We start from the raw sequence: 14,076 nt of genomic DNA, 5'->3' as shown, positions 1-14,076 counted from the left end.
TCCAATTTCAAATCGAATGAGCCCTTTTCGAAGTTTCTACAGAAACTCCTTCGATATGAAGTGCCCTGGTCTAAGACCAAGAAACCAAAAAACCAAAAGTAAATAAATAATCAATTTTGACAACCTTGTTCTTTACTTAGGCAGCGCTATTGCGCTGCCTATGAAAATTCAATTTCATAGCTCTTTCTGAAGAAAATTAGGGGGCGACCAAGATTGAATCGGCGACTTCTCGATGTGCAGTCGAATACTCTACCACTGAGTTACGAGACATAGATAATTCCTAAAAACCGACACTATATGTAAACAATGGGCAAATTTTGTAGCTTGCAGCCCTTCCCCCGGTAATGTGGGGGGCCATGCTATCCTCAATGACATAGTTATAATATCTTTCAACTATGCTGAACAAAACAGATATCTCAAAATTTTGATCGGATGACCTTAGGGGAAAAGGCGTGGGAGGGAGGGTAGTTGCCTTCTAATTTTTCGTCCACTTAAAAAGGGCACTAAAAATTCTAATTTCGGGTCAAATGAGCCCTCTCCCAATCTTCTAGAACCATTTGTTTGACAAGATCATCCCTGGGAAGAAAAACAATCAAACAAACAAATAAAGACGCATCCGTGGCCTTTCTTCTGGCAAAAAAAAGAAATTCGACATTTTTGCAGATGATAGCTTGAAACGTCTACAGTAGGGCTCACTGATATGCTGAATCTTGTGTTGTGATTTTCATTAAGATTGCTTGTTTTTGTTTTCTTTTAGGGGGGGGGGGTCCTCCTTTTTCGAAAATCAACCAAATTTTCTCACGCTCGTAGCTTTTGATGAGTAACATTAAACTTGATCAACTTTATATATTTGGAATCAGCATAAAAACCCAATTGTTTTGATGTAGTTATTGTTATCAAAATTATATTTTTTAGAGTTTCAATTTCTATTGGGCCGAGGCGCTCCTTACTTACAGTTTGTTACCACGAACTGTTTGATGAAGAAGCTTGCCTGTGAATTGGTCCTTTTTATTCTCTTGTGTGGTTCTTTCGATTTGGCTAAAGAAAGTTTTTATTGTATGTGTGTGGGTTAATACATACCTGTATGAATTTATGTACATATGGGCTCATTTATATTTATGTGAATACTTTTTTCTTTTCATTTTCTTTGTTATTTTTCATGTACTACTAAACTATTTACATGTATTGTACAGTGGGTTTCAAATAAATTCCATAGCATACACGATTTATTTATTTTGTACGGTGCATATCAAGCAGAAAATGTTTCGATGCGGTGTTTGGAATACGGTTAAGAAGCTACCCTGGATTTGCATTGTCCTTTTTAAACACTTAATGCGACTATTGAGTCTATGTAGACCAAACTTTTGCTGAATCTTTGTCAGTCTTATGCTTCCACCAATATTTAGTTACACTTTTGGAAAAAAAGAAATTATGTCTGACTACAGCACCAATAGTGGACCCAATGAGTAATTTGTGCGTTGCATTGTGTTAAACTTCACAAAGTGATCTTTATATATGGCCAAACAATGTGAATATTAAAAGCATAATCCTAAGAAATTAGAATAGATGAAAAATAGAGCAGTTATTTTCCTATTTACAATTGACAACAGATAGAAAGACATAATATTAGTAGAAACCACTTGAGAATAAATTAGTGCTGAAACAGGCGTTTTAACTAAAGTTTGAACCATCTCAGTTTTCTGTTTTAACGGTGAAAGTTTTCGTGGTTTGGTGGTTAGACCAATGTGGTTTGGTAGTTTCTGCTTTGGTGGTCAAAACCAACCTAAGGATTGGATTATTCAATATTTCAGATTTTTTTTATAGGCTGGAGGACTATAGTGTGGCTCTGGCATTATTTGTATCGATGAAATCTATGGGACATCACAATTCTTTCAATAAGGTGAGATTAATTTGTTTCCAACGTCTATTTTTCCAAGATTCTTGCCTCGTAAAGGCTGATGTGAATAAGGAGCCTCAGCTTCCCTTTATTGTTGTTACGCATTGAAAGACAATAGAAATCTAGTTGAAAAAACATTTAGTACTTGTTTACTATAAATACAGCATCAAGGATTCTGAAAATTTAAACGTCTTGTAATATTATGAGGTAGAAAGGGTAACGAACAAAATATGTTATGTAGCTCCAATAAGCTTTAAATTCCACTTTATAATTGTGTCTTGAACGTCCTCAAAAACATTCCGTACATTAGAAGTTTCGGTCGCAGTGGTAAAATGCCAGTATACATCTCTTGCTCGACTACGTCTGTTTAGCTCTGGTCTAATCCCTTTTCCTTGGTAGTGAGATCTGCGACGCATTTCGTCTTTTGAATCTTCTATCTTTTGCTGATAAGCAACATCCTAGAAATATTGTCAACTATTAAGGAAGATTAAAAAGTAATATAAGCTGAAAAACATACTATAAACATAATATACTAAAAATAAAATATAAAACATAATGCCACTAAAACATAAATAAGAAACACTGAAAGATAAGTGCATATATAATATATATATATATATATATATATATATATATATATATATATATATATATATATATATATATATATATATATATATATATATATATATATATATATATATATATATATATATATATATATATATATATATTTTCTTTTTTTATCGATCCTTTCTATACATTGGTCTTTAAAAAAAAAAAAAAAAAGAATTGAGGGATCATGACTACTCATGCCTTAGGTATACTGAGATTAAGATGAAGCATATATATTGACTTTTAACTCTTTTTTAGTTATTCTTATTACCAAATTAATATATAAAAATTTAGGAGTTTTTTCTTATTACATGTTGAGGGCCAGAAGTAAAGTGAAAAGGGTTGCTTGAGATGTACTGAACTTAATATGAAGCAGGCAAAGGCCAGAATTTTGACTTTCTTACAACTTTTACTATATCCCTTTAGCAGAAATACGTAACAAAAGAATTTGATCCTTCGTTTTTTCAGTTTATTTAATTTAAGAAAAACTTGTCCTTTTTTAATCTTTCCACGATTTAGTGTTATATTCAGGGTTATAAAAAATATGAAGGAAGATACCAGCCCCCTCAAAGAAAACCTCTTTACATTAATGTTTAGCTTTTGTAAAAAAAAAACAGTACTTAAAAATGAAAATTCATCGTAAGCAGGGAATACTTGAAAATCATAGTTTAGTGGGTATAATTGATACTTTAAACATTAACTTCAAATTGAAATTAAAAAAAGATTGCTTCAAAGCTAGTATTTGATGTTTTAAAAGTTTATTTACTTATCGTTTTTTTTATATTTGAATGAAAACTACATTGATAATCATATATAAAGTAATTCTAAGAAATTGTTTGTCTTTTTCCTGCAAAATTGGTTACTATTTTTTCCTAATATGAAAGAAATACACCATTCAATAATTATTTACAATTTAAGATTATTCTGTTCTTATCTTTTTAAAGCGATCACCACAAGCAAGAGTATGACTGCCGGTTCCTCAAGATAGGAATTTCATCTACTTTCTGCTGCAAGATAAACAGAACTTACCTTAGACTTTAGTTCCTCCTGTGCCTTTTAAGGCACCCAGGGCATCGAGATGGAGCCACCAATCTTCCCTGAGGTTTGCTGCTGCAGTGATATCTTCCCATTCTGGTAAAACGGAGGTGTGCAGGTTGCTAAGATCCCTCTGGTATGTCCGGCGCAGTCTCTTTCTGGGTCTTCCCCGGCTATGAGTTCCTGGTGGTTACCAGTGTAAAGCAACTTTTGGGAGTCTATGGTGGTCCTTATGTAGGGCATGTTCAAATATTTCCCCCTTCTGACCCTGATGATGTTGGCTACTAGAGGCTGTTGCGTCATCTCACTGATGGACTGGTTTGTCATCATCTGTGACCAGTGGATATTCAATATTCTACGAAGACACGAGTTTTTAATAGCTAGGACTCTTCCTTCTTGTTCTTGACTCAGGTGCCATGTTTCTACTGCGTAGAGGAGTATTTGCAGAACATTGCTGTTGAAAAGGTGTAGCTTCAGGCGCAGAGAAAATGTTTGAGATCTCCATACTTGACGTAGTTTGTTTAAGGCGCCATTTGCCTGTCCTATTCTGGTGAGAACTTCTTTCATTGTTGAGCCAGTGTTCTCGATGAAACTTCCTAGATACCTAGAACTGGTCCTAGAACTTCCTAGATACCTAGAACTAGGGTATCTAGATACCTAGATACCCTAGAACTGGATAACTTGTTCAACATCTTAGTCAACACATTTAATGGACCTAGGAGAATCACTAGTCGCCATGCATTTGGTTTTCTCAGCATTCAGACGTAGGCCAAGATGGTTTGGCTTTACCGTGACCTCGTCTAGTAATTCCAGAAGCCACATTTTGCTTCACTCAAGCCCTGCTCAGTCGTCTACAAAGTCAATATTATTGAACCGGACCTCGGGGTTTAATCTGATACCTTTTGTCTCTGTTTTACCAAGGATGTAATCAACCATTACCACAAAAGTAATGGTGATGGAACGCCCCGCTGTTTTACTCCTGACAAAATCCAGAAGAAACAACATTCGCTATTTTCATACATGACGTTAATAATCGTCACTATTTTGCCAGTAATTTCATTATGGATGACCATTATGATTGCTTCAACTTAAACAGATTGCCTCAAAAATTAAAAAATTTTTGTTTAAAAAGTTTTCTTAGATTTTATTTTTCATTAATTTTTACCGAAATGAAATGCAAAATATATTGTCAAACAAGTGTTTAATAGTGAATTTGTTTATATAAGAAAAATTAACTTAAAAATATAGTTTTTGTTTTCAGCATATTACGAATGCCTACTTAGCATTTTGGGGGCTTAAGGAGGCACGAGCCTCACTCTTATTGGTGGTATCAATTAAAAAACTTTTTCCATACAAGAAGTTTTTTAAAGAAAAGTAAAGAGCTACATTAAACCAAAGATATGAAAAAATTAAGTGAAATAATTTTTTGAAGCGTTGACTATAAATCACTATTGATATATAACTGAAACCCAAAAAGAATGGAAATTACATTAAACAACACAATCAGACTCAAAACGAGCAGAAACTATAATTAAAAGGAGTAAGATTACCCTCTATGCCTTTCAAAGACCGGAACATAATTTCTACTTTTCTAAAAACAACTTTTGTTTCAAGCTATGCGAATCTATTTCTCATAACATCAAAGAAAAAAATCACCATCATAACTAAGATTACTGAAAAGAACAAATGAATCTGAACGGACAGTTTAATACTACTGAAATTCATTCCTAAAAGTATTGATAATTTCGGATTTACTTTATGTGATCTGAAATTAAACTTAATAATCGAGCAAAACTTAAAACGAACAGAAAACCATAGGAAGTGCAATAGCGCTGCCTAAGTAGAGTGAAGCGGACCCCACTTATTATTTTTTTTTTCAACAAGGCACTTTGTTTGGAAGGAGTTGTCGTAGATACTTTGGAGGGGGCAAACTTAATTAGAAATTAAAACTTCTAGCATCATTTTTAAGGTCCAAAAGTAATTGGAGGGCAACCAGCACCCTCCCACGCCATTTATTGCTCCGATCAAAATTTTTAGATACCCATTTTGCTCAGCATAGTTGAAAGGCTGAAATATAGGAAGGGTAACTAGATTTCAGAAAGATATGATATTGGTATACTCAGGTTCATATCTAGGATTTTTTAGGGGGAGGGGGTTGAAAAGGTTTTTTTTTTTGGGGGGGGGGGGTGGAGGTTACAATGAAAAACTTTAAAAACCGTATATTTAGCTTATATTGATTTTTGTTACGTTTTTACGAGTCGGACGAACATTTCGGGGGTGGGGAGTCCAAACCCCCTAACCCCCCTGAATATGGCCTTGGATGTACTCCAGGACGATAATCTAAGAGAAACTTCTTAGGAGCAGCTGAATACTAGAGAGTTTAAAATTTGACAATGCAGAAAAGGGATGGGGTAATGTTAGGAACATAGTTTGTGAAGTCGCTGATAGTGTCTTTGGGAAGAAATTTAGAAGTGCAGCTTGGAATATCAGTGAAAATGGTTTATATTTAAGAACCAACTAGTGGAGATAATACTGAAACAGATGAATTTTAGTCCCGGTTAAAAGAACAGATAGACAGTGTTCCAGTTAGAAATATGGTATACTATATTGGTTGTAACAAGATTGTTATACCTACAAAATTACAGCGGTCGGTAACATTTACTGTTTTCATACCAACCTTGGTGTTAAAATTTTCTAATAAAAATTATTAGAAAATTTTAACACCAAGGTTGGTAGAAATAGGAATAGATGGTATCCAAGCATAGGTAAATTGTGGTGCCGGAAATGAAAACATTAATTGTTACCGACTGCTGTAATTTTGTAGGTATAACAATCTTGTTACAACCAATATAGTATTTGGTCAGAAAATGAGCCTTTAGTACACTGTTTTTATTTTTAATTTAAATTTAACGGACAAAATGAGTTTCTACTTTTTATAACACCGAGAAACGAAACAGTAACTTTTTGATATGAAATTATTCATAAATCCCTTTAGGCTTTTTGTTTAATTTTACACATTTGAAGAATTACAAATTATCGTTTCAATGGTAGTTAAAGAAAGCTAAAGAGAGATGGGCAGAACATTTCGAGAATATGCTATACCGGGATAGAGTTACCGGAAAAGCTGCAGTGGAAAAAGAAAAAGTTTGTGGCACCTTGAATGTGAAGAAAGATTTATTTTACGAGGAAGAATTAATGATAATGCTAGTAGTAATCAATGTTATACTTTGCTTGGTTTATGTTCCTTCCTGTGCTATTTGCTTGGTTTACGTTCCTTGGCACCTTTCCAGAGCATGTACTTATGGATTTGCTTGGTTTATGTTCCTTCCTATGCTATTCTAGGAGCTTATGTTCCTTGGCGTCCTTCCAGAGCATGTACTTATGGATTCTAGCCGACTATGTTCCTTCCTATGCTATTACAAGGCTTATGTTCCTTCCTGTGCTATTACAAGGGCTTATCTTCCCTAACCTGCTATTTTAAGTGCTTATGTTTCCTTCCATGGTATTCTAGGAGCTTAAGTTCCTTCCTATGCTTTTACACTGCTTATGGTCCGTACCATGCTATTTTAAGGGCTTATGTTCCCTTCAATGCTATTCTAGGAGCTTATGTTACTTACTATGCTATTACAAGGCTTATGTTACCTCCCATGCTATTTTAAGGGCTTATGTTCCATCCCATGCTATTCTATGTCCCCTCCCATGTTATTCTAAGGGCTTATGTTTCCTCCCATGCTATTTTAAAGGCTTATGTTCCTTCCCATGCTATTCTAGGAGCTTATGTTCCTTCCTATGCTATTACAAGGCTTATGTTCCCTCCCATGCTATTCTAGGAGCTTATGTTCCTTCCTCTGCTATTACAAGGCTTATGTTCCCTCCCATGCTCTTTTAAGGGATTATGTTCCCTTCCATGCTATTCTATGTTCCCTCCCATGCTATTCTAGGTGATTATGTTCATTCCTATGCTATTAAAAGGCTTATGTTCCCTCCCCAGCTATTTGTGGAGCTTATGTTCCTTCCTAGGCTACTACTCGGCTTATGTTCCCTCCCATGCTATTCTAAGGGCTTATATTCCATTCCATTCAATTCTATAATCAATACCATGATATACTAGGAGCTGATGTTACATACTATGCTATTACAAGGGCTTATGTTTCCTCCCATGCTATTTTAAGGGCTTATGTTCCCTCCCATGCTATTCTAGGAGCTTGTGCAGTCAGAATTTGTAAATGTATATAATTTTTTTTCTTTCCGTATTTTCAAAAATAAGGCAAATTTTATCAAGCGCGTAACTTTTGATGAGTAAAACTTAAATTTGTTTCTAAACTATTCTATAATAATCCTATTTCATTTTCTTTCAGTACCATTAAACAAATTAGCAGTATATAAAAGAGTGGTTATAACACAGAAATAGTAAATAGCTTATCATACTTTCTATAGATTTATAAAACCTTACTTGTAATTTCTCTTTTAAGCAAGATAGTTTCTAATGCAAAAATCCTTTATTTCATTAATCAAACTCTATATAAACAAATCACTATTTCACAGTTGATGGTTGAACAAACGTTCTTAAACTTGGATATGTTTTTGCACTTAGCTTTGTGTGTATTTAATCCTTTATCAAAATAAGCCATCGGGAAGGTTGAATATTAATCTGATAGGTATAATTTGCATTTTAATCGCTCGTTACAAAGTGGGTTTCAAATAAACGGATGTTTTTATCTTAGATGAAGAGAGATATTAACACAGGAAAAAGGATTCTTAATAATTTAAAATGTGACAACGCAGTGTTATCAAAAACATTATCTGGACGAAACTGTTTTGGACATTTCGGCGAAACAGCTGGAGACATTTTAAAAGATGATTTTAGAATGTGTTTTTTCAAATGTCGTGGTTTACCTTGTCACAGCTACATTCTCATGATTTTTCAAAGTTCATTTTGAATTTCTGTCGTGAAATGCAAGAGTTGGAATATTTCAGTAGTGACTTGTTGTGCTTTACCTTGTCACAGTTACATTCTCATGATTTTTCAAAGTTCATTTTGAATTTCTGTCGTGAAATGCAAGAGTTGGAAAATTGGGGTCTTAGTCCACCAACCTGAATGGTGGAAATCCACTAGCTCAGTATTGGGGTCTTAGTCCACCAGCCCGAACGGTGGAAATCCACTAGCTCAGTATTGGGGTGTTAGTCCACCAGCCTGAATGATTGAAATCCACTTTCTCAGTATTTGGTTCTTAGTCCACCAGCCTGAATGGTGGAAATCCACTAGCTCAGTATTGGGGTCTTAGTCCACCAGCCTGAATGGTGGAAATCCACAGCTTTACCTTGTCACAGTTACATTCTCTTGATTTTTCGAAGTTCATTTTGAATTTCTGTCGTGAAATGCAAGAGTTGGAACATTTCAGTAGTGTTTTGTTGTGCTTTACCTTGTCACAGTTACAATCTGTTGATTTTCATAGTTCATTTTGAATTTCTTTCATTGAAATGCAAGAGTTGGAATATTTCATTAGTGTTTTGTTGTGCTTTACCTTGTCACACTTACATTCTGCTGATTTTTCGAAGTTCATTTTGAATTTCTGTCGTAAAATGCAAGAGTTGGAATATTTCAGTAGTGTTTTGTTGTGCATTACCTTGTCACAGTTACATTCTGTTGATTTTCATAGTTCATTTTGAATTTCTTTCATTGAAATGCAAGAGTTGGAATATTTCAGTAGTGTTTTGTTGTGCTTTAACTTGTCACAATTACATTCTCTTAATTTTTCAAAGTTCATTTTGAATTTCTTTCACGAAATGCAAGAAATGGAATATTTGAGTAGTGTCTTGTTGTGGTTTACCTTGTCACAGCTACATTCTCATGATTTTTCTAAGTTTATTTTGGATTTCTTTTATTGAAATGTAAGAGTTGGAATATTTCAGTAGTGACTTGTTGTGCTTTACCTTGTCACAGTTACATTCTCTTGATTTTTCGAAGTTCATTTTGAATTTCTGTCGTGAAATGCAAGAGTTGGAATATTTCAGTAGTGTTTTGTTGTGCTTTACCTTGTCACAGTTACATTCTGTTGATTTTCATAGTTCATTTTGAATTTCTTTCATTGAAATGCAAGAGTTGGAATATTTCAGTAGTGTTTTGTTGTGCTTTACCTTGTCACAGTTACATTCTCTTAATTTTTCAAAGTTCATTTTGAATTTCTTTCGTGAAATGCAAGAATTGGAATATTTCAGTATTGTCATGTCGTGGTTTACCTTGTCACAGCTACATTCTCATGATTTTTCAAAGTTCATTTTGAATTTCTGTCATGAAATGCAAGAGTTGGAATATTTCAGTAGTGACTTGTTGTGCTTTACCTTGTCACAGTTACAGTCTCGTGATTTTTAGAAGTTCATTTTGAATTTCTGTCGTGAAATGCAAGAGTTGGAATATTTCAGTAGTGTTTTGTTGTGCTTTACCTTGTCACAGTTACATTCTGTTGATTTTCATAGTTCATTTTGAATTTCTTTCATTGAAATGCAAGAGTTGGAATATTTCAGTAGTGTTTTGTTGTGCTTTACCTTGTCACAGTTACATTCTCTTAATTTTTCAAAGTTCATTTTGAATTTCTTTCGTGAAATGCAAGAATTGGAATATTTCAGTAGTGTCTTGTCGTGGTTTACCTTGTCACAGCTACATTCTCATGATTTTTCAAAGTTCATTTTGGATTTCTTTCGTTGAAATGCAAGAGTTGGAATATTTCAGTAGTGACTTGTTGTGCTTTACCTTGTCACAGTTCCATTCTCTTAATTTTTCACAGTTCATTTTGAATTTCTGTCGTGAAATGCTAGAATTGGAATATTTCAGTAATGTCATGTCGTGGTTTACCTTGTCACAGCTACATTCTCATGATTTTTCAAAGTTCATTTTGAATTTCTGTCATGAAATGCAAGAGTTGGAATATTTCAGCAGTGACTTGTTTTGCTTTACCCTGTCACAGTTACATTCTCTTGATTTTTCGAAGTTCATTTTGAATTTCTGTCGTGAAATGCAAGAGTTAGAATATTTCAGTAGTGTTTTGTTGTGCTTTACCTTGTCACAGTTACATTCTGTTGATTTTCATAGTTCATTTTGAATTTATTTCATTGAAATGCAAGAGTTGGAATATTTCAGTAGTGTTTTGTTGTGCTTTACCTTGTCACAGTTACATTCTCTTAATTTTTCAAAGTTCATTTTGAATTTCTTTCGTGAAATGCAAGAATTGGAATATTTCTGTAGTGTCTTGTCGTGGTTTGCCTTGTCACAGCTACATTCTCATGATTTTTCAAAGTTCATCTTGAATTTCTGTTGTGAAATGCAAGAGTTGGAATATTTCAGTAGTGAATTGGTGTGCTTTACCTTCTCAAAGTTATATTCTCTTGATTTTTCGAAGTTCATTTTGAATTTCTGTCGTGAAATGCAAGAGTTGGAATATTTCAGTAGAGTTTTATTGTGCTTTACCTTGTAAAAGTTACATTCTGTTGATTTTCATAGTTCATTTTGAATTTCTTTAATTGAAATGCAAGAGTTGGACTATTTCAGTAGTGTCTTGTTGTGCTTTACCTTGTCAGAGTTACATTCTCTTAACTTTTCAAAGTTCATTTTTGAATTTCTTTCGTGAAATGCAAGAATTGGAATATTTCAGTAGTGTCTTGTCGTGGTTTACCTTGTCACAGCTACATTCTCATGATTTTTCAAAGTTCATTTTGAATTTCTGTCGTAAAATGCAAGAATTGGAATATTTCAGTAGTGACTTGTTGTGCTTTACCTTGTCACAGTTACATTCTCTTGATTTTTCAAAGTTCATTTTGAATTTCTGTCGTGAAATGCAAGAGTTGGAAAATTGGAGGTCTTAGTCCACCAGCCTGAATGGTGGAAATCCACTAGCTCAGTATTGGGGTCTTAGTCCACCAGCCTGAATGGTGGAAATCCACTAGCTCAGTATTGGGGTCTTAGTCCACCAGCCTGAATGGTGGAATTCCACTCGCTCAGTATTTGGTTCTTAGTCCACCAGCCTGAATTGTGGAAATCCACTCGCTCAGTATTTGGGTCTTAGTCCACCAGCCTGAATGGTGGAAATCCACAGCTTTACCTTGTCACAGTTACATTCTCTTGATTTATCGAAGTTCATTTTGAATTTCTGTCTTGAAATGCAAGAGTTGGAACATTTCAGTAGTGTTTTGTTGTGCTTTACCTTGTCACAGTTACAATCTGTTGATTTTCATAGTTCATTTTGAATTTCTTTCATTGAAATGCAAGAGTTGGAATATTTCATTAGTGTTTTGTTGTGCTTTACCTTGTCACACTTACATTCTCTTTATTTTTCTAAGTTCATTTTGAATTTCTGTCGTAAAATGCAAGAGTTGGAATATTTCAGTAGTGTTTTGTTGTGCATTACCTTGTCACAGTTACATTCTGTTGATTTTCATAGTTCATTTTGAATTTCTTTCATTGAAATGCAAGAGTTGGAATATTTCAGTAGTGTTTTGTTGTGCTTTACCTTGTCACAGTTACATTCTCTTAATTTTTCAAAGTTCATTTTGAATTTCTTTCGCGAAATGCAAGAATTGAAATATTTCAGTAGTGTCTTGTCGTGGTTTACCTTGTCACAGCTACATTCTCATGATTTTTCAAAGTTCATTTTGGATTTCTTTCGTTGAAATGCAAGAGTTGGAATATTTCAGTAGTGACTTGTTGTGCCTTACCTTGTCACAGTTACATTCTCTTGATTTTTCGAAGTTCATTTTGAATTTCTGTCGTGAAATGCAAGAGTTGGAATATTTCAGTAGTGTTTTGTTGTGCTTTACCTTGTCACAGTTACATTCTGTTGATTTTCATAGTTCATTTTGAATTTCTTTCATTGAAATGCAAGAGTTGGAATACTTCAGTAGTGTTTTGTTGTGCTTTACCTTGTCACAGTTACATTCTCTTAATTTTTCAAAGTTCATTTTGAATTTCTGTCGTGAAATGCTAGAATTGTAATATTTCAGTAATGTCATGTCGTGGTTTACCTTGTCACAGCTACATTCTCATGATTTTTCAAAGTTCATTTTGAATTTCTGTCATGAAATGCAAGAGTCGGAATATTTCAGTAGTGACTTGTTGTGCTTTACCCTGTCACAGTTACATTCTCGTGATTTTTCGAAGTTCATTTTGAATTTCTGTCGTGAAATGCAAGAGTTGGAATATTTCAGTAGTGTTTTGTTGTGCTTTACCTTGTCACAGTTACATTCTGTTGATTTTCATAGTTCATTTTGAATTTCTTTCATTGAAATGCAAGAGTTGGAATATTTCAGTAGTGTTTTGTTGTGCTTTACCTTGTCACAGTTACATTCTCTTAATTTTTCAAAGTTCATTTTGAATTTCTTTCGTGAAATGCAAGAATTGGAATATTTCAGTAGTGTCTTGTCGTGGTTTACCTTGTCACAGCTACATTCTCATGATTTTTCAAAGTTCATTTTGGATTTCTTTCGTTGAAATGCAAGAGTTGGAATATTTCAGTAGTGACTTGTTGTGCTTTACCTTGTCACAGTTCCATTCTCTTAATTTTTCACAGTTCATTTTGAATTTCTGTCGTGAAATGCTAGAATTGGAATATTTCAGTATTGTCATGTCGTGGTTTACCTTGTCACAGCTACATTCTCATGATTTTTCAAAGTTCATTTTGAATTTCTGTCATGAAATGCAAGAGTTGGAATATTTCAGTAGTGACTTGTTGTGCTTTACCCTGTCACAGTTACATTCTCTTGATTTTTCGACGTTCATTTTGAATTTCTGTCGTGAAATGCAAGAGTTGGAATATTTCAGTAGTGTTTTGTTGTGCTTTACCTTGTCACAGTTACATTCTGTTGATTTTCATAGTTCATTTTGAATTTCTTTCATTGAAATGCAAGAGTTGGAATATTTCAGTAGTGTTTTGTTGTGCTTTACCTTGTCACAGTTACATTCTCTTAATTTTTCAAAGTTCATTTTGAATTTCTTTCGTGAAATGCAAGAATTGGAATATTTCTGTAGTGTCTTGTCGTGGTTTGCCTTGTCACAGCTACATTCTCATGATTTTTCAAAGTTCATCTTGAATTTCTGTCGTGAAATGCAAGAGTTGGAATATTTCAGTAGTGACTTCTTGTGCTTTACCTTGTCACAGTTATATTCTCTTGATTTTTCTAAGTTCATTTTGAATTTCTGTCGTGAAATGCAAGAGTTGGAATATTTCAGTAGAGTTTTGTTGTGCTTTACCTTGTCAAAGTTACATTCTGTTGATTTTCATAGTTCATTTTGAATTTTTTTCGTTGAAATGCAAGAGTTGGAATATTTCAGTAGTGTTTTGTTGTGTTTTACCTTGTCACAGTTACATTCTCTTGATTTTTCAAAGTTCATTTTGAATTTCTTTAGTGAAATGCAAGAATCGGAATATTTCAGTAATGTCTTGTCGTGGTTTACCTTGTCACAGCTACATTCTCATGATTTTTCCAAGTTCATATTGAATTTCTGTCGTGAAATGCAAGAGTTGGAATATTTCAGTAGT

At 33.9% G+C, this 14,076-nt stretch overlaps 1 protein-coding gene across 1 annotated transcript in view; it reads right to left on the bottom strand.

Annotated features, from left to right (window-relative positions):
- Positions 1–2,020: 2,020 nt before the first annotated feature.
- Positions 2,021–14,076, bottom strand: part of LOC148951973 (guanine nucleotide-binding protein G(f) subunit alpha-like) — a 69,579-nt gene continuing 57,523 nt past the window's right edge. The window contains exon 5 of the mRNA XM_089089113.1: positions 2,021–2,355. Within this exon, the coding sequence (XP_088945239.1) occupies positions 2,131–2,355 (225 nt within the window). The 3' untranslated portion in view covers positions 2,021–2,130. The remainder of the gene's footprint in view (positions 2,356–14,076) is intronic.

This window comes from Artemia sp. Qi Xiang Cuo, chromosome 5, assembly GCF_049724085.1.
Source record: "Artemia sp. Qi Xiang Cuo chromosome 5, ASM4972408v1, whole genome shotgun sequence".
In the NCBI taxonomy this organism is placed as follows: domain Eukaryota; kingdom Metazoa; phylum Arthropoda; class Branchiopoda; order Anostraca; family Artemiidae; genus Artemia; species Artemia sp. Qi Xiang Cuo.
Note: the sequence above shows the minus strand (reverse complement) of the source record. Positions and strands in the feature narration are given on the sequence as shown.